The 22,609-nt window shown below is 35.5% G+C and overlaps 1 protein-coding gene across 1 annotated transcript in view; it reads left to right on the top strand.

Moving 5' to 3' along the window:
* LOC108741849 overlaps positions 1–22,287 on the top strand; it is a gene marked incomplete at its 3' end in the record, with an annotated part of 100,806 nt that extends 78,519 nt beyond the window's left edge. The window contains exons 4-5 of the mRNA XM_025974872.1: positions 14,679–14,888; positions 22,051–22,287. Coding sequence (XP_025830657.1) covers positions 14,679–14,888; positions 22,051–22,287 — 447 coding nt within the window. The remainder of the gene's footprint in view (positions 1–14,678; positions 14,889–22,050) is intronic.
* Between the last annotated feature and the right edge of the window lie 322 nt (positions 22,288–22,609).

Below are 22,609 nucleotides of genomic sequence, written 5' to 3'. Positions count from 1 at the left end.
CTTTCATTTTCTACTCCAGAATATTTGCAATTCTTCAATAGGTATGGAGAATAGGTACATATAGACATTCATATGCTAGGCAGTTATGCCGTTGTCTTCAAGAAATATTTCATAACATACTCCAGCGTAGCTATGTCACGTCAATTATAAACAGAATGTTACGGCTTCTATAATTTAATAAAGTCGTAAGCCGTTGTCTGTTTATTCATATTTTCATAAAGGTGAAAATATTATTATAAAAAAAGGAATATCATGCTAGCTACCACAAAACGGGAAATAGGACCTTGTTGATTCCACAATTGAATATCAACAGTATAAATGTCCTTTTTGGTTAATTAAAATGCAATTTGTAGATATTTATAGACTTTTATTTATGCAAATGTATAATTGGGAAGGGATTTAGCCCTGGCTACGTGTGTGGGTGCTATTGGAAATTAGTTTGCTCTTTTGTTTTTCGAAAAGATAAGTCAGTTAATCTCTCTCTGATTAACGTCTCTGCTGTTGTGTCAGAACTTTTTTATTTTCATAGAAATAAATCCCGGTCGATCCGGTCGAATTTCGTCGTTCGCTCCTCTATCCAGTTCGAGCAACGTCGAAATGTGTGCGAGAGGGAGAAGGCAGAAGAGAGATAAGAGTCCGGATGCGTGATAAGAAACACTAATTTGCTGAGCTAATTTAGCATTAGACGTCAAACACAAACTGGCTTGTCGTTTGTGGCTGATGTTCGCGCAAGATCCTTCGAAGCAACACCCGAGTACTCGTCGATCCGTTAGTGCAGCGTCCTTTCAAACGTAAGGACACGATCCTGGAGACAATAAATTGTACGCTCCCGTGAGCGAACTGCTATCGATTCTTTGCCGCCAGAACACGAACATTTTTGACTTATAATATCACAATATTAATCTGTAAACAACATACAATGAATCGTATGCAATCCTAAGTCAACATTCACTTGCATCATGAAAATTCAACTATACTATAAAAACCATTTATTCTGTATTAATAATAATAGAAATGGGCCGGATACTCGAGTTGGATCCGGTATCCGGCGCTTTCTTTGATATCCGGCCGTGTACCGGATAATAGCGACATGTATCCGGCAGTGTCCGGTAATTCTACTAGAGAAAAAAGAAAAAACCAATTCCTAACAGAAATTGGTAAATAAAATTGCATTGGAATACTTCTGGTGAACAAAAATACATTAATATGGTCGAACTGTTACAATTTCTGTGTTTCTGCCACTTCATTGTATATCAGGTTAATGGATTATTACTAATTGCAGCACATGAGTACACATTTACCGTACGTAATGTTTTAGGGAAATTATTTGTATGAAAATTATTTATTATGATACGACCGCAAATAATGCCTGGTCTCTTCTACTTCTTCGAATTAGTCTTTTAGACTGCAACTATTGAAGCAATTTTGATCTTAATTATATATCAAAAACGTTGAGCTTTTAAGATACTTTGTACATTATCGTCGTTATTCAAGACGAAATATTTTAGAATCGATTGAGAGCGTCTTAAATGGATTGCTTTAGAGTATCTTTTGAATCTACCTATTATTCTCTTTTCTTACACGTTTTACTGCAGAACTACTGTAAGGAATTATAACAAAGTCCGTTCCTTAGTCTTTTTTTGCTTTCTTCCTTCAGTTTCATGTCGTTTTAGTGTTCGTATCTAAATTAGATGTTCACGGTCGTATGTAGAACGAGATAACTACTGCTATTGTACATCCTGCTCCAGACTGTAGTGAGTAACGCATATGTTTGATTTTGAGGTACAAAAATTGTAAATTAATTTGTACCTTCACTTTAAACTATATCGACTTTGATAATAAGATACAGTGATATAATAGCAACATGAATTATATGTTTCGAACGTAAAAAAACTTGTGGTGTGATTTAAATTTAGGGAATTTCTAAAAATGTTCGGGTTCGCTACGTACGGTCTCCATTCCCGACCGTTATAATATATCTCTAAATCAGCTCAGTATATGACAGTAACTCTCGCATAATGTACACCCTAAATAGGATAATAAACAGATAAAGCCATATTCGACTGTCATATCAACAAGCAGAGTAACGAAAAGTGATGTATAACAGGAAACTATTGCACGTATATGGTCACACATAAATTGTCGGCATTTGAGGACCAAATTTACCATAATTGAACATTAAATCAAAAACTTTTTTGTTACTATTTGTTGGACAAAGGCAGTTTTATAAAAGTGGTTTCAAAAAAATGCCATGCACTTTTCAAATGGCCTAAACTACTGCTTTCCTTTCGTCCATTTAGTCACTATGCCTCGAAAAGTTTTCAGTAAATTCTAAGAGTGGAGGTGCGTGTCCAACCAGCCTTCGGAACGACGACCTTATGATGATGATGATGAAATTCTAAACCGCTACTTTCTGGAGTTCAGTTTTATATCTGTATTTCCCTCTGGATGGTAAAAATAATTTTTGATGTTATTCAATAAGAAATAGGCGAGATAGATGGTAGAACACCTTCTCAGGCATGAAGGGCTAGTCAGAGACATATTAGAGGCAGAAACAGGAGTTAGGAGGAGTAGAGGTAGACGAAGATTAGATTACCGTTCGCAAATAGTTAAGGATGTGGGTTGTACTGGTTTTAGGGAAATGCAAAGAGTGGAGGTGCGTGTCCAACCAGTCTTAGGACTGACAACCTTATGATAGTGATGATGTTATTCCATAAAATTTGACTATTTATAATACATAAGTGGTATTGTGTTATGCTAAGGCTTAAAGAGGGGAGTAAGAAAATTCTCCCAAATAAATTTTAAATTCAAATTAAAACTGCTTAATTTTTATGTACCTACCTACTGTGTATTACATTAGTTAGGTTATGATAGGGAGAGGTTTCCTGCAAACCCCCCGTTGTGAACAGAATAACTATGCAACAGCCACGTTGGCCAAGCAACCCCCTTATGTGTTTTTCATGTAGGTACTTATTCTCTTTGAGCAGTGAAAGAAGTAAAATGATGAAACTCGTTTTAGTATTCGGCCGGAATCAGAAGTTAATAGATCCAAAAAAAGCCGAAAGAGATAAATTGACTGAATTGGAGTGTTTATAAGGAGTTCCTAAAAAGAAGCAAAAAAGCAGAATGTTGTTTCGTTAGCAAGTTTGTACAATAGTGATATTCGTCTGATAATCTAACATTTGGCACGAACTGAGGCGACGAAATTGAAAGGATCGCGGTGGCAACTAATTCTTTTCTTTTTTTATCCTGCAATCCGACTAACGTAGAAGAAGAAGAAAAGGAAACGGCCACTACTCGGAGGCGACCTAAAACGATGTAAATTAAAGTCTGCCGAGATGTTATGATAAAAAAAATGCCTGTCTGCCCATTACTCGCTAAAAAAGGTTCCTCTCGAGAACGCCACGTCGTTATCAACTGAAAAATGTGATCTCCCTTGCTCTGCAACCTTAACATTATTTGTCTAAAAATTGACATTATGCTTTTGAAATGGAAAAATTCTACACTACTTTTCTATATAACGAAGCACAATCCCTTTTTTTTTTTATTTACTGAGATAAAACTTAAGGATTAAACGTATTTGAAACCTTCTGGCGACAAAATTACTGTTGCTCTATACCTACTTCTTTTGACTATGGAATCCGGAATCCATTTTTTCTTAGCGCAATAAAAAGTAAATTGACAATAATTCTATTTCTAAGATCCTTGACGCCTCACTTTGTGCACTCTCGTAACCCCTGGACGGACGTGACGGAAGAGATAAATATAATTGAAACATTATGTGTGACTAAACTTTCTGATAGTCAAAGCAAGTCATAAGTATCCTTAAAATGCTTTATCATTTCGAGTAGTGCACGTCTGCAGATAAGCAAGGCACGTATTAATGCCATTAATATATTTATGCCTGTTGTAATAACATGGGTTTGTGCAGTCCCAACCGGAAAAGAAAATCTGTTAGGTGTACTTCAACTTACATTAAGTTTCTTGTTATATTGCAGTTTATTACACTCTTTCCTATCCTGACCTAATTTCGCATTTCCCTAAAACTAGAACAACCCACATCCTTAATTATTTGCAAACAGTAATCTAATCTTCGTCTACTTCTACCCCTCCTAACTCCCGTTTATGCCTCTAATATGTCTCTGACTAGACCTTCATGCCTTATTGACTTCCGTAGTCCTCTGTTCTTCTATTCTTTCTAATACCTCTGCATTTCTAACCTTCTGTATCCACGGTATCCACATCATTTGTCTGTAACAGCACATTTCGAACGCTTTTAACCTTTTCTTTTCCGCTGTTCCCAATGTCCATGTTTCACACCCTTACAACGCCGTGCTCCAAACATACACCTTTAACAACCTTTTTCGAATTTCTAAATTAACCATTCGCGAACTTAGAAGTGACTTCTTTTTATTCAAAGGCGACTCTACCCTACACTAACCTCTACTTTATATCCCTACTACTCCTTCCGTCCTAACTTATCTGACCTCCTAGATATTTAAAATCAGCCACTTCTTCTGATCTTTCGTCTCCTATCTTTATATTCGCTCTTTCCCTACTTTTCCTTCCCTTACATACCAGTATGTTTGTTTTACTTTTATTTATTTTCATACAGTACTGTTTCGTCTCCTCCTTGCTAGATGCTAATATTGCTGTATCATCTGCAAATCTAAGGATACTAATCTTTTGGCCCTGTATATCTATCCTTACAGTTGTACCGTCTTTAAAAAAATCAGTCTGACATTTATTATTTAGCAATGGAAATGGGTCTGTCAATTACCGAATAACGAACTGTATCATGCAACTTTTATAAACATTGTTGTCGCGACTTGTAAAACTGATGAAGGTACGTGTCAATCGAGAACAAAATTTATTAAATATGTAAAGTATTTGTTGCTTACATCCGTAAAAAAGGAGCAATGAATCGTCCGCTTGAAATACTTGATGATTTTCGAGATAGATTACCAATTTTTCTGCCCGTCACCACCACTCGACTTGACAAGGTTTTCACACTTTTATTATTTAGGGTATCGCGAAGAGGAGTAAGAGAGGTGACGTCAAATGATTGCCATCGGAACTATTAGTCAGCCATTTGAGATTGCCATCACGTGCACGAACTTAGTGGCTGTTTTCATCGAATTTTCCAAAATCACTTAAACGATCCCGAGCACGGAACAGCCCTGTGGCGTACGCCGACTATGTGTTTTATTATTACTGCACTTTACAGTAACGGATAGCGTCAAGATCTGCTGCAGCATCGTCTTTCTACTCGGATAAATCGACATTTGCAATTTACCACCCATTCTTGACCTATTGCTCTAGCACCTATTTCTTCAATTACAACAAAACAAAATTGACCAAGCGGAAATCAATGTCGAACATCAGACGTCCCGTACACAGAACAAACCCATTATGTACTTATTGTTTATTGGTAACCTATTTCTCCTATTAGTCCAAGAATTAATCAAGGTTCAACGCAAAATTCAGGAACTATAAGGAATTAAGATTTACTTGTTTAAAATCAGTCTTTTATGAATACTTATTAATTTCCTTTTGCAGTCTTAACAATCCTCAATATGCTGAAATGTTGGTGTTGGTTTTGGTCTGTCATCAACTTCGATATTTCCTATATTGATATTCAAAAGTATTCTGATTTCACGTCCGAGGTCACTGGGGGTGACTCTTCTCCTTCGAGGGGTCCGCGAATGGAATTGTCATTTGAATGTTTCGAGGCCGTGTCGATTAAGATTAGAACATTAACTATTTGAAATTCATTGGTGGAAATGTGTACCAAGTTGAACCGGAAAGGAAAAGAGGTAAAAGTGATTTTGGCTTGCTTGATGGTAAACACCTGAAATTTTCGCGTTTGTCATGTACCATTAGTCTAACACCAGTTTGCGAACAGTTTAAAAGTTATTCAGAATTCTTGTAAATGGATTTAAGCAAAATTAGTCAAGTTGGATTAATGATAGCTGACAGTTGGCAAAGTTCCTCCAGTAGTGTCGTTACACTGTGAGCAGTCGACGAGTGCTGCGGTATGCAGTTGGCTGTGGTATGTATATACATATACGTTGTTGCATTCATCTAATTGTTTACATGCCTAGTCTACTTGTTGCCAACGTGAATACTATCTACTAAACACATAGATGTTCCGAATTTTAAACGTACAACTTCGACAATGGGACACCTAAGATTTATTTTCAAAAAAAATCCTTTCGTTATCTCTATACATTGTACTATGAAAATGAATAAAAGTAAAACAAAAATACTGATATACAAGGGAAGGAAAAATAGTGAAACAGCGAATGTAAAGATAGAAGACAAATGATTAGAAGAAGTGGTTGATTTTAGGTATCTAGGAAGTCAAATAAGTCAGGACGAAAGGAGTAGTAAGGATATAAAACAGAGGATAGCGCAGAGTAGAGTCGCCTTCAATAAAAAGAAGCTACTTCTATGCTTGCGAACGATTAATTTATAAATTAAGGGTGTATGTTTGGAGTGCGATGCTGTAGGGGTGCGAAACATGGACGGTGGGCGCGGTGGAAAAGAAAAGGGTAGAAGTGTTGGAAATGTGGTGTTACAGGCGAATGATGGGGATACCGTGTATAGAGATGGTTAGAAATGAAGAGGTATTAGAAAGAATAAGTGAACAGAGGACTCTATGGAATTCAATAAAAAATAGGCGAGATAGGTTGGTAGGACACCTTCTCTGGCATTAAGGGCTAGTCAGAGGCATATTAGAGGCAGAAACGGGAGTTAGGAGAAGTAGAAGTAGACCTAGATTAGATTCCTGTTCACAAATAGTTAAGGATATTCGTTTTAGGGAATTAGAAAGATTAAATTACAGGATAAGAAGGAGTGAAAGTACGTGTCCAACCAGTAAGATGATGATGATGATGATATATACCTACAATCGTTATATGTTGTTAGGTTCTTTTTTTAATTTTATCTTTAATTTGATACCCACCAAAATCACCGAAATCAATAAAGTTCTTTTGGTCTTTTTTTGTACACATCCCTTGGTACTCATCAATTTTTACTTTATCAAAATATAAGTTTTCTACCCCAGTTGTTTCACCTTCAGCTTTCATCCAATATCTATAATGAGTAATTCATCTATTTCTTCAGTTTCTGATGTTTCGCCTAAATTTTCTGCTTGTCAACAAGCATTTAAAAACGATTTAATTCTAATTTTGTTGATTTATATTATTCGCAAATATTTTTGATGCCAATAGTTTCACTTGTGACAATGTTGGATTTGTTTCTGGAAATTACAGTTTCAACCAGCCCCGCAGGATAATATTGCTATAACTTGGATAAGTGGCTCCTAAATGTTACTAAGCCAACTAAACAGTTGTTAGTGCAGTGTCTGGTAGAGATATGACAGTTTCTCTCGCTAACATTGTGATAATAAAGGCAGTAGTAGAAGGGTGGTCGGCTAGTTTAACCTAAAGTTCACTAACAAACTTTCATGATTATCCTTAAAGCTCAAATAACAATATTTAAGTAAAAATTAACCGGGAAAGGTTATGCAAAGTCCGAACTACGATACCCGTTAAAAAATGAAAAAAGATAAAGGAAGCTATTTATAATTNTTGTTTATTGGTAACCTATTTCTCCTATTAGTCCAAGAATTAATCAAGGTTCAACGCAAAATTCAGGAACTATAAGGAATTAAGATTTACTTGTTTAAAATCAGTCTTTTATGAATACTTATTAATTTCCTTTTGCAGTCTTAACAATCCTCAATATGCTGAAATGTTGGTGTTGGTTTTGGTCTGTCATCAACTTCGATATTTCCTATATTGATATTCAAAAGTATTCTGATTTCACGTCCGAGGTCACTGGGGGTGACTCTTCTCCTTCGAGGGGTCCGCGAATGGAATTGTCATTTGAATGTTTCGAGGCCGTGTCGATTAAGATTAGAACATTAACTATTTGAAATTCATTGGTGGAAATGTGTACCAAGTTGAACCGGAAAGGAAAAGAGGTAAAAGTGATTTTGGCTTGCTTGATGGTAAACACCTGAAATTTTCGCGTTTGTCATGTACCATTAGTCTAACACCAGTTTGCGAACAGTTTAAAAGTTATTCAGAATTCTTGTAAATGGATTTAAGCAAAATTAGTCAAGTTGGATTAATGATAGCTGACAGTTGGCAAAGTTCCTCCAGTAGTGTCGTTACACTGTGAGCAGTCGACGAGTGCTGCGGTATGCAGTTGGCTGTGGTATGTATATACATATACGTTGTTGCATTCATCTAATTGTTTACATGCCTAGTCTACTTGTTGCCAACGTGAATACTATCTACTAAACACATAGATGTTCCGAATTTTAAACGTACAACTTCGACAATGGGACACCTAAGATTTATTTTCAAAAAAAATCCTTTCGTTATCTCTATACATTGTACTATGAAAATGAATAAAAGTAAAACAAAAATACTGATATACAAGGGAAGGAAAAATAGTGAAACAGCGAATGTAAAGATAGAAGACAAATGATTAGAAGAAGTGGTTGATTTTAGGTATCTAGGAAGTCAAATAAGTCAGGACGAAAGGAGTAGTAAGGATATAAAACAGAGGATAGCGCAGAGTAGAGTCGCCTTCAATAAAAAGAAGCTACTTCTATGCTTGCGAACGATTAATTTATAAATTAAGGGTGTATGTTTGGAGTGCGATGCTGTAGGGGTGCGAAACATGGACGGTGGGCGCGGTGGAAAAGAAAAGGGTAGAAGTGTTGGAAATGTGGTGTTACAGGCGAATGATGGGGATACCGTGTATAGAGATGGTTAGAAATGAAGAGGTATTAGAAAGAATAAGTGAACAGAGGACTCTATGGAATTCAATAAAAAATAGGCGAGATAGGTTGGTAGGACACCTTCTCTGGCATTAAGGGCTAGTCAGAGGCATATTAGAGGCAGAAACGGGAGTTAGGAGAAGTAGAAGTAGACCTAGATTAGATTCCTGTTCACAAATAGTTAAGGATATTCGTTTTAGGGAATTAGAAAGATTAAATTACAGGATAAGAAGGAGTGAAAGTACGTGTCCAACCAGTAAGATGATGATGATGATGATATATACCTACAATCGTTATATGTTGTTAGGTTCTTTTTTTAATTTTATCTTTAATTTGATACCCACCAAAATCACCGAAATCAATAAAGTTCTTTTGGTCTTTTTTTGTACACATCCCTTGGTACTCATCAATTTTTACTTTATCAAAATATAAGTTTTCTACCCCAGTTGTTTCACCTTCAGCTTTCATCCAATATCTATAATGAGTAATTCATCTATTTCTTCAGTTTCTGATGTTTATCTTTATTACATTAATAGTAATTTTTTACAATTAGTATAAAAACCCGAAAGGAAGAAGTTAGATATGCACCTATGTAGCGGTACGAACGTAATAGATGTCTAAAAAAAGGTTTTTATCGGTTGGTATATCCGGAAGCGGGAATAGAGGAGTAGAGCTAGAAATTTTGTTTAGTATTCAGTACATTTCCCCCAACGAACTCTAAATTACACATGCTGATTTTGAAGCGAACGTTTAATCGATAAAGCTGTAACATAGTTGCCACTGGCTGCGACAAAAAATAAATTATAATGTCATTTATCTTAGTAGTTTATTCGTTAAGCTCGGTGGCATAAACGAGGGACTTCCCCGGAACGCTAACCCCATCGCGCACCCTTTCGGCTATGTGTAAGGTGAAATTATCATTGCGCTTTTGCACCAGCGATAACTTTTAATTAATTCCATCAAATTTTTCATAATGACACCGCTAATCAAAAATCAATAAACAAATTCTAACCCGCTACTTCATCCGTACGTAACTTTTTACAAATACCTAAACACAAAATTGGACTGCGTCCAATATCTTTACGAAAATAATAATTTCCTTATGAATCCCTCTATCAAAGGGTGAAACGTTAAACAAGCGTTTTTTTAACTTAAAAACAGAAGGTTTTCTTAAAAACATATAATAAGAATACTTTTACTTGTAATCGCTATAATAAACTTCGAATATATTTCATGAATTTTTGAATACTCTTCACAAGGGTGTATTAAAAGATATTCATCATCATAGGGTCGTCAGTCCTAAGACTGGTTGGACACGTACCTCCACTCTTTCCTATCCTGAGCTAAACTTCGCATTTCCCTAAAACTAAAACGATCCACATCCTTTACTATTTGCGAACAGTAATCTAATCTAGGTCTACCTCTACCTCTCCTAACTCCTGTTTCTGCCCCTAATATGTCTCTGACTAGACCTTCACGCCTGCCTGAGAAGGTGTCCTACCAACCTATCTCGCCTATTTTAAAAGAAATTATGTAAGCATAAAGTAATTTTTCTTTTATCTGTCGCGTCAGCGTTTTGTCGCGTGATAATTTGAATGAACTGTTCGAATATATAGCGTCAGATATCGGAAAGTAGATATTTCAAGTGAAAGAAGATGTAAAGCTGGCCTAATTATGTAGTCAGTGGTTTGTATGCATTTCAGATGTGTGAAACGGCAGCTAAATTAAACGAGTCGCGCAACCTTGCAGAGCACTTTGTCCAGGCCAGAAGATAAATGTTACGGAAAGAGTGATTTCAACTCGACAAAGTTTCATCGGGGACAAAAAGAGAACACAGTTCGTATAAAAGTGTCCCATTAAGTTAGGGCCGTTACAAGAAACATCTAGCGACGACACCGTTGCCGGCCAGACGACGAACTCCAGTGAATGTATCCATTTGTCCACTGGATCCCGCTTAATTCTTCAAGGAACTTAAGAGAGCCGAGGCTAGTCGGGAAGCGGGATTATTCACAGATCACCTCTCTTTCTTCCCCCTTTTTCGTGTCGAAAATACGCACAACCTATGTCCACTCTCAAAATAAAACTAATGTAAATTCAACTCGCATTCCACCCGGCTTCCTTTCACTCCGGAAACACGCAAGAAATTTCCCGATTACAAAAAAAAGGATTACATTATCCTTATCTCGCAGAGATAAATTTCAGAAATGGAACACAACAGGAATTGTACTTTATCACGTCGGGTTACTTGACTTTTTAAAAATGAACTGGCTGATTTAATTTCTTATTGCATAATTAACTTCTGTGTGTTAACAAAGGACGCTAATGAATAAAAAACTCGCACAAAATTGTGAAATTCAACAAAAAGTCCTTTTTCTAAAAAGGATATTGACTATCACGGAACGTTGTTTAATGACAGCCATGCTGATAGGAACATATATGACATATATTTCTTCTTAGTATAAGAATTACTGCAAAGGGTGTTTCTGAAATAAGTAGCAAGCTTTTGGGAGTATCAACTAGAGCAATAGAAAATCGCATAGCGAGTAATGCAGCGTGGTTTTGGAAAAACGAAGTTTAAATCCGAAGCCGGCCCTGGGCGTGAATTGGCAACATATAGGGAAATTGCGATAACAATTAAGCAACTACATCGACGAAAGATGTAAACATTAACGGTTGTGGAATGACTAATAAAGTAACAATATATATAATAAACTATAGTTGAAGTCTCAGAATAATTGGTAAAATATCTAATTTGATTAATATTGGCGTAATGCGGATGTAAATGTTTACGATTTATTCATTCCATTATATAGTTGAGGGTTGAATATTTACATAGGTTAATGCTAATTTGAAACAAACTAATACCGTGACTACTAGTAGTCAAATTGTTAACTGACCGAAATTCATTTCGTTTGAATATTTAACAACATTTTTATAAAATGTATGCAGTTAAAGTTCAACGGAATAATAATTTTAAATAATGTTTCAAGACATGTTATGTTTCTTTTTGAAATTATAAAGGCTTTTACTTTATAGAAGTCTGAATTATGATGGTTCTACTATACGGTAATAATGTATAAATGATTCGTTCAGCGGCAAGTGTGTCTTTTAACCGAATAGAAATCATCATTAGGAAGTAATTTATTAAATTCAATGGTAACGGCGCATTCAGATTTAAATGCTGGTCGTTTGTAAAAAAGTAAAATGTTATTATTGGAACTGCGAAGTATTCTAAAAGAAATCGAAATCGGATCTCTCTTCAGTCAGTGGCAGAACGAGAACTCCGACTTTAATAAACAACTTAATGAGATAGAGTTGAGTGGCGAAGGTGAATGTGTGTCACGTAGCACTAAATTTCGTGTAATTTATTGTCCTGAAGTTGAAAGGTTCTTCTTATCTCGGAGCCTTGTCTAACTACATGCCAATAAATCTCGACAATTTGCTAAATTGTACGTCGTACATTCTGGTGCTGATTACCGTGAGTCGCATAAGGATCCGAGGGTCCCGTTCTCCTCCATTCAATACCATCTCAATAAGACAAACTTGATTTTATACCTGCATGCTGACAATTCTTTTGAATACGGTAGATTCTGTGGACCATCGGTCTATATTTGTTTTGAGATTCGACATCGTTCCATGTAGGACAACAGACCTAAACCGGAACCCATAGTGCGAAATATTCGACGAATGTTGGACCAATCTTCAAGTGCCAAGGTTCGGTACATTAATGTTTCTCCAAGTTTTAGTCCAATACGTGGTAGCCAAGTATATATCCATCAATACCGGACCAATACTTAGTCAATCTTCAGTTGTCAAGGTTCGGTACATTAACGTTTCGTCGATGTTTAATACAGTACCGGGTAGCTATGTATAGGTTTGCCAATACTGAACCAATGCTTGGCCAATCCTCAAGTAGTAAGGTTCGGTAAATATCAAGTTTGGTTCATTAATGGGTAATTATATACAGGTTTGTCAATACTGAATTAATGTCCGGCCAATCTTCAAATGCCGAGGTTTGGCAATTAAATACAGGTTTGATAATACTGAACCAAAGTTCGACCAATCTTCAAGTGCCAAGGTTCGGTACATTAACATTTCACCAAATTTAGTCCAATGGTAAGTAATCAAATACAAGTTTGTTAATACTGAACTAATCTTCGGCCAATCTTCAAGTGCCAAGGTTCGGCACATTAACGTTTCACCAAGTTTAGTCCAATAATAAGCAATCAAATACATGTTTGAAAATACTGAACCAAAGTTCGACCAATCTTCAAGTGTCAAGGTTCGGTACATTAACATTTCACCAAGTTTAGTCCAATGGTAGGCAATCAAATACAAGTTTGTTAATACTGAACTAATCTTCGGTCAATCTTCAAGTGCCAAGGTTCGGCACATTAACGTTTCACCATGTTTAGTCCAATAATAGGCAATCAAATACATGTTTGAAAATACTGAACCAAAGTTCGACCAATCTTCAACTACCAAGGTTCGGTACATTAACTTTTCACCTAGTCTAGTGCAGTACTAGACAGTCAAATACAGGTTTGATAATACTGAACCAATCTCTGACCAATTACCAAGGTTCGGTGCATTAACTTTTCACCTAGTCTAGTGCAATACTAGACAGTCAAATACAGGTTTGATAATACTGAACCAATGTCCAGTCAATCTTCAAGTGCGAAGGTTTGGTATATTAACGTTTCACCAAGTTTAGCCCAATAATAGGCATAGTCAATTCTTGAACTTAGTTTAGAAATAGTCCTTTATACAAATATTATTTTAAACTGATAGGCAAAAATTTACGCTGCTTCTTGGATATATGAACGATATTGTCACTCTCTTTACGTTATGTAATAAAAACTTTATTAAAGTTTGAACAGGAACTACATGAGAAATTTCTATTGTAAATGTATATAACATGTGCGTATGCACAGATTGATATTAAATTTTCTGTATTTTTTACTTACTTCAATTCCATTTCTTCACTCATTCACCTTATCTTGAATTTTTAATTTCCGCTTCGGTTTAATATTGTACGTATACCACGGAGTAAGTATCTACTTGAACTGGATTGCGCTTTAAAACTCGCTGCTGGAGACATTGTTTATTTAACGTAATGTAATTAAACTTATCATTCCTTCAATTTTCGCATGTAACTCGATATTTATTTCACTCCCCAGGAATATTACCACCGTAAACTTAGAACCGTTTAAATTCTTCCATCAAGTCAGTCCTTTTTCCGGCTAATTTCCATATCAATATATCCTGCTCATTACCATTGCTTTTATCTGAGCTATCTCTTTCGTCGATTTCTGAACGGAGATGATCTTACTTTCTGTAGCCATCAGAGTTAGGTCATTACGGACCTGCAACATCAGAAACTATCGAAAAGCTTTATCCTATCGTTCGCACTCTGAATACCTGTAAAAATATGGTGGAGGTGCCTGACACTTAACGAATATATACCTATTTGTCTTTGTTACAGAAAGACAATATAAAGACTCAAAACACACATTTGTTCATTATTTGAGTATTTACCTGAACATTTGTTCAAGTTTAGTTATAATATAATCGATTATGACAGCGATGAAGATATAAGGTGGATAAGGGTCAAATTCTTCGTACAAAAAACGGAAAAATCGCTTAAGAAACGGTCTCTTTAAGCTTTAAGTTTATAATTGTGAAAGTATATATGATAAAGCACATGATATCTGAATGCGGCCTTGGGAAATTTCGGTAACCGTTAAGGACTACGCTGATTAGGTGATTACGACCTCACGTTTGTTCTGGTTCGGTCAATCTTAAAAGTGATCAAAGTATAGATACATAACTTTCATAGGCGTCAACTTTGGACTTCTAAATGAAGTATTTTTTGTTTCAGAACCTTGTGCAAAAACGTTTTGTGCTTGGGGCGCACATTGCGTAGTAAATTCAGATGGAAGAAGCAGCTGCCAGTGTCCTACAAAATGCAAGGATATCTTCGATCCCGTCTGTGGAACAGATGGAAAAACCTACCGAAATTTGTGCATATTAAAAATGACAACATGCAAAGCCCGTTCTAGCACAAGACTTTCGCACATCGGGTCCTGTGGTGAGTTTTGTTTTTAATTTTTGTTTTTCTGGAAATGTGAAATAAAGCGTTCAAGAGGATAAAAAAACTAGAATGGAAAACAATATTCACTCGGCGTATTTAATGTAAGCGAAGATGAAAAATTCAATAAAACTCGAGAGGAACATTTTCGTGAAGTTAAGATTAATTCTAATGTACAAGTATTTCAACAGATGCCCTTGACAGGTCCAACAAACTTTCCCGGAAAGTTAAAGATTGAAAGGAACGTTATAACTGGAAATCAAGACTTCCAAAAGATAGATAATATTGTACTTGATTAAAATCATTACCTGCATGCTGACAATTCTTTTGAATACGGTAGATTCTGTGGACCATCGGTCTATATTTGTTTTGAGATTCGACATCGTTCCATGTAGGACAACAGACCTAAACCGGAACCCATAGTGCGAAATATTCGACGAATGTTGGACCAATCTTCAAGTGCCAAGGTTCGGTACATTAATGTTTCTCCAAGTTTTAGTCCAATACGTGGTAGCCAAGTATATATCCATCAATACCGGACCAATACTTAGTCAATCTTCAGTTGTCAAGGTTCGGTACATTAACGTTTCGTCGATGTTTAATACAGTACCGGGTAGCTATGTATAGGTTTGCCAATACTGNTTCTTCTAATTTTTCGTCTCCTATCTTTATATTCGCTCTTATTATTTGTTTGCTATATGAAGTCTAAAAAGAACAAAAGGCAGTTAAGAAACTTTATTTTAATTTTCAGATAAAGTTTTAATTTAGTTTCCTATATAGGTACACGATTTTCATCACGTTCAAATACGAAGCATTTCATTATTTTTATTATTATTACTATATTAATCTACGCCGAAAGGCTAGAAAGAAGAGTTAATTTAATAAACACAGAAACGTGCTAACTGAACAATCCAGTGAAGAATGGACCGAACTAAACCTCAACTAACAGCGCCAGAAATATTTGCGGTCTGATTGTAGGGCACTGTTCGCTTAAATGCAGTTATTCGGCTAACTTTTTATCCACAGTCCTCCACAAAGAACAGCAAAACTGATGAAATAATTTTGCTAAACTCGAGAAAACTATTTTAAATACTACGATGTTCGCATAACGCGAATTTTACGTAAATAGAACTATCATGGAAATAATTTCCATTCTTTTCTCGATATTTAGATGTTGAAAAGAGTACAGTTCTGAACTAATTTTTAGGATATTCAGAAAAAGAATTAACAAATCCGAAAATCAATTTCATTATTTCTTTGATAAATCAGGACGGAAGGAGTAGTAGGGATATAAACCAGAGGATAGCGCAGGGTCGTGTCGCCCTTAATAAAAAGAAGTCACTTCTATGCTCGCGAATGTTTAATTTAGAAATTCTAAAAAGGTTGTTAAAGGTGTATGTTTGAAGCGCGGCGTTGTACGGGTGCGAAACATGGACAGTAGGCGCGGCGGAAAAGAAAAGGTTAGAAGCTTTCGAAATGTGGTGTTAAAGGTGAATGATGAGGATACCGTGGATAGAGGTGGTTAGAAATGAAGAGGTATTAGAAAGAATAGGAAAACAGAGGACTCTATAGAAGTCAATAAAAATAGGTGAGATAGATTGGTAGGACACCTTCTCAGACATGAACGTCTAGTTACAGACATAGTAGAGGTAAAAACAGGAGTTAGGAAGGGTAGAGGTAAACCTAAGTTAGATTACTGTTCGCAAATAGTTAAGGATGTGGGTTGTTCTACTTTTAGGGAATTAGCTCAGGATAGGAAAGAATGGAGGTACGTGTCCAACCAGTCTTAAGGACTGACGATCTTATGAGTACACAAATGCTGTTTAACCAAAATATGTTTTGTACATAGGTACCATAAATTTTTACAAATCCCTATTTATTTGAATAAGTTACCTCAGAAGATTCGGGGCGTTGAATCTCCTTAGATTATTCCATCTTCTTTTCATTAATAAACTGAACTTCTTAAAACCACTACCCACTTATAATTAAACTCTTTAGGAAGATATAACTTTTGCTTTAATAATAAGAGGGAACTGCATATTTCCGGCATATACCTAATTGTAAATGCGGGAAAGAAGTTTTATTAAAATAATTCAGAAAAGCAAACAGCGTTATTTTGTATAGTTCGTACTGGTTTATCAAATCCTGCCTTTGATATTTTTACTAGGCATGAGTCCTCTCTTGTGTTAAATTAAATTCACCAAAATTAATCAAATAATTCATTTCCAGCTTTCCTGTTTTTCCTAGGTGCCTTTTTGTATGTTTAAATCGTTCTACATAAAAAAAGTCGTGTTTTTAGTTTTTTATTTAATTTGCGGTTTAAAAGCTCTTTTGTTGACTTTTCATCATTTTTTCCTCTTAATATATTTATGATTTATCATGTAGTAGGTTTTACCTGTGTTAATGTCCTAAATACATGCCACATGAAACTAATTTTTCTATCCTTTGAGAAAAATATTTTTTTGGATAAAAGGTACCCTATGTCCTTCTCTGTACCCCTGACAATATGTGTAGAAAATTTCATGTTGATTGGTTGAGTAGTTAAAGCGTGAAATGGTAACGCACATTTGTATTTATAATATTAGTTAGGATTTTGTTAAATCGATTTTAAAACGAACAATTGATAGAACTCGTAAATAGACGTAGAAATTCAGTTGCGCTAACGAAACTAGTTAACATTAACCTTATCATCAAGGCAACTCAAGCAGTGGTTATTGCTGGAGTAGTTGATTCTGTAATTACAACTAGCATAATTGCTTTATAACTGATTGCCTATTAAAACTTACATAAAGGTCTAACATAGGCGTTATATACGTACATGACTTGTTTACATATCGAGCACATACGAGAACATAATTGTCTACCTATTTAATCATTAATACAATAGTTTCCTTACTTAGACACCAAGCTACCTACGTTTTAAACCAAAATTTGCCAAGCACACATCCTACAAACAGATTGACATATTATACATTATTGTACGAATCCATCCCCAGAAAAGTTTAAAAATCACTGGTAGAAATAGGTAATACCGTAGACGTTTCAAGAATTTTTAATAAAGTTGGTTCCATGTATGATATTACAACCGGTCAGCGATTGTTAAGACAGAATACAATACGTGTAGGTATGTTATCAATACAACAATTGAACAAAAGACCTCTAAAGGCTGGCATACATTGAAGCCGGAAATGCTACATTGCATCTCGTTGCAAAAATGCGAAAACTGAAATACGTGTCGCATTTTCTCTCAATTAGCATCAGTAACTACTCGTTGAATCCGTCGAAAATTGTATGGGAATTGACGTGTACGAAAGTCTTGTATATCATCATCATGGTATGGTATCTGGGAAGTCAGATAAGTCAGGACGGAAGGAGTAATAGGGATATAAAGTTAAGCAGAGGATAGCGCAGGGTCGAATCGCCTTCAATAAAAAGAAGTCACTCCTATGCTCACGAACGATTAATTTAGAAATGCTGAAAAGGCTGTTAAAGGAGTATGTTTGGAGCACGGAACTGTACGGGTGCGAAACATGGACGGTGGGCGCGCCGGAAAAGAAAAGGTTAGAAGCGTTCGAAATGTGGTGTTACAAGCGAATGATGAGGATACCGTGGATAGAGAAAGTTAGAAATGATGTAGTATTAGAAAGAATAAGAGAACAGAGGACTCTATCGAAGTCAATAAAAAATAGGCGAGATAGGTTGGTAGGACACCTTCTCAGGCATGAAGATTTAGGCAGAGACACATTACAGGCAGAAACAGTGGTTAAGAGGAATTGAGGTAGACCTAGATTACTGTTCGCAAATAGTTAAGAATATGGAATGTTCTAGTTTTAGGGAAATGCAAAGATTAGCTCAAGATAGGACGTGCGTGTCCATCCAGTCTTAGCACTTGGAATAAGAGAACAGAAGGCGCTGTGGAAGCCAATAAGAAATAGACGAGATAGGTTAGTAGGACACCTTGTTAGGTATGAAGCGCTAGTTCGAGACATTAGAAACAGATACAAAAGTTGACTCGAGGTATACGTAGATTATATTACCGTTCAGAAACAGTTGAAGATGTGGGATGTTCCTATAGTTTTAGGGAAATGTGAAGATTAGTTCAGGATAGAAAAAAGTGCGTGTCCAACCAGTCTTAGGACTGACGACCTCATGATGATTACGATGGTGATGATTATTATTATTATTATTATTTGAATGAGTATTGAGGTCTCTTCTTGTGTATTAGTAATAATCACTAGATTATAGTGAAAATGGGAAGAAGCGGTTAATTTAGAGTCCAGTTTTTTGCCTTGTAGGATCGGTATTTAAGAAAGTCTTTGTTGAGGGTTAAGCCCTTTGTCGCTTAGGTCATTAAATGTCGTTAAATATTCGTTGTTAATCTTTGGGAAATCAATAAATAAGACGTTTCCTAAACCGATGAGAATTAATTGTTTCATAATTTCTCCCTTACAAAAGAACTGGGCAAATTTTTCCTCTCTATTAATCAATAAATAACAGCATTGTGGTCCTGCCTCTCGGGATTTCCCGGGTAATTGAAAAACCTTATTTTTTCCCCATTTTCATCTGTCACAGAAATTCGGACTAATGTCAATTCAACCAGCTTATCAGCAATTGTTTCAATTACGTACGTTATGAATTAAAAGTCAATCGACAAACTCGCTTCGACATCAGATAAAATTGAATTCATATTCATTATCATAATTAGTTATTGATTCTCGCTAATCGTTTTTATGTGTAGATATTTATTGTGCAATACGGTAATGAAAATTTTTAGTTCGCGTTTGTTTTAACACTTTCAGAATGTCTGTTTCCTGTCGTCTACGATAATTTAAATATGAATGGAGATAAAACTAAAAGAAGTGGAAGACATTAGCTAAAGTTCTAGAGATTTCCTAATATACAAAGATGAAGTCAAGTTTAGAAATAGAGCATTAATTAGTTAATTCAACTTTCGAGATACACTCTATTAGACTGCCTCTACGTCATTCTGTAAAAGCATTCTCTTAATTTTTGATTAAAAAGTTGTGCAAGATAATTAGCTTAATGCTAGAAAATACAAGACTCCCTAAACTTTAACGACTACCTTACCATTTTAGTGGCAGTTGATGATTTTATTTCACTAGACAAAAAATATATAAGAGAATTTAAGAACACTTGACCAGGATCACTACGAGTAAGTCCAACAACTAATTAATTAGTTTGAATCTTCTAATTCCCGATAATAAAACAACTACTTATTATTAAAAAAACTTTAGATAATAGTGAAAATAGTCATTTGAGGGAATAATGTTATCCAAAAATAAAGACTATTACTTTAAAATTTTGCTATTGAATATTATTTATTATTAGTTACTATTAAGGGTAAAAGCATTTAAAGAATTTAACTCGCTGAATGGTAGTTCATTCAGTCCTATATTGGGTGTGGAAGAGAGTGCTTATTAAATAGGACTATTTCAACTTCCTTTGATTTGATGTCAGAAAAAAAGAAAACTATTTGGTGTTGAACGGGATGATTTTCTCTTTTACTATGAATTTGTGGTAGGTATCGGGAAAAATACTTCACTTGTAGCATTTTAAGTATGCAAGGAGTCGTATAAATAAGTAGGTGGATAGGTGTTTACTTATTTAGAGTGTAAATAGATGGAAAAGTGTCGGCAAGTTTTTCCGGGAGAAAACTGATTCAAAAGTGGCGCGTCTCATGTGGAGTAGGTACAAGTTAGAGAGAAAGACGTGGCTCCTCTGGGAGTTGGAGAGTGTACTAGTCGCAAGCAAGACCGATCGAAAATAATGTTACGTGAGGTTTTAAAATCAATATGGCGCTTGCTCTGCAAGAACTCACACTGACTACTTTTGAACTAAGAGGCACCTTGTGGATGAAAATGCTAAACTCAGTGACACTCCAACCTGTGTTCTTGTGTGCGCCGAGTGTTCATGTGTCATCGCGAATTTCCGTCCCCATTCGACCATTATCGGTACGTGTCGGGTTTTCACCACCAATTCGTTTTTCCAACTAACCCGTGGAAAACTGCTTTGTGAACTTTCCCTCGTCTACAATCGTCTAATCTCGTTTTTCGCAAATTATTCAAAACTACCTTCACATGGACATGCATTGCAACCCCGCTAACTATTCAAAAATTTCTTTGCTCCAAAGATAACCCAAAAAATTTCCGAAACCCAAATTGTCCTTCTTTCTTCTTCTAATAAAACTCTAGACCGAGTAGATAGTAATTTCGTATGTATTTTGAAAAAAACTTTTACCTACCAACGTCGAATAACTATCGTAACTCAATACCTATATGTGATATCGAGAACTGCCGAAACGAATAAATGTAAATTGATATAACAGAAGTATTATTCAACAACATCATTCCGGAAACGTAATAATTGCGTTCACTCGGATAAACAACATAGGGCGAATACTTTCTGTACGCTAGTTATTGCCGGATGTAATTGTAAAAGGGTCAATAAAATAATTTCGTTGTTTATTACTTTACTGGACTGAGTCTAAATTGCCCCGTAAGTTATTTTGAACAGCATAAACAACTTTTGTAACGCACATCTATGAAACTTAATTAATTAATAATTAATGAATTAATTAACTTACGTGTTTGACGCTCAGGTATTTTAAGTACGATATCTTACCCCAAAAATGGCTGTCGATTTGGAAAACCGCCTTGGCGGCAAACTAATTAAATTATCAAACGAACTTGGTTGATTCTTAAAGGGAAATCCCGATACAACTAATCTTAAATGATATTATCAATGTTAAATCCCCTTTAATCACTTTTACGTTTTGGAACAATATAATACTGGTACATTAATTCATTATTTACACCGGAAAGACAAAGAACTGCTTTATTCAGGGACTTAAAACGAATTCGTTGCATGAACTAAACGTGTTCCAAGTTTAAAAAGAATCAATTTATCGTCGAAAATTAGTCGAAATGCTATCTGACAATGTACAGATGTGTGCGTTTCTCATTTTCATCCAAGTTGCCCTGTCCAACTGCTGTTATATATTTCCCAAAGGTGAGTTTAATATCTAGAAAGTATTGCGACCGATGCGAAAATAATAAATATTTAAAAGGAAAGGAAAACCCAATATTTCCAGTTGAAAAATGACCCGAAAGAATGGCTCTAACGTAAGTGTTTCTTATCGTAGAAATAAAAGATCCATGCCATGAGAAAGTTTGTAACTTCGGCGCTCAATGTGTACTGTCTCCGGATGGAAAAGAGGCAAATTGCAAATGTCCGGATGCATGCCACAGCTATGGAGATCACGTTATGTCAAGACCAGTTTGTGGTTCAGATGGAATCGACTATAAGAATATGTGTGAGCTGAACAAAGCGGCCTGCAAATCTAATTCCAATATAACGGTCAAATTTCAAGGGAGATGCGGTAAGTTTTGCAAAGATAACAGACTACGAATCCTCACAACCTGAATATACTCTTTAATAAAACTAGTCCCAAACTTCTAACAAACGACATCACAAAACTCCAAGACTTGGTCACAATTTAATAAAACAAAGAATAACTCCACATACGTAAATCTACACCAGATTCAAGTTCAATTTTCAAATGTTTTAAACAGATTACAACTTTATGTGCTCAACACCCGGATTTTGGAAATGGAAGAACTAGCAAATTTTTAACAAATTCTTGTACGAGACCAATAAATGTCTATAATTAGCTATACTAAAAGGAAAACCAATTTCAAATT

The sequence above is a fragment of the Agrilus planipennis genome, unplaced genomic scaffold (genome assembly GCF_000699045.2).
Source record: "Agrilus planipennis isolate EAB-ADULT unplaced genomic scaffold, Apla_2.0 scaffold265, whole genome shotgun sequence".
Lineage (NCBI taxonomy): Eukaryota > Metazoa > Arthropoda > Insecta > Coleoptera > Buprestidae > Agrilus > Agrilus planipennis.
Note: the sequence above shows the minus strand (reverse complement) of the source record. Positions and strands in the feature narration are given on the sequence as shown.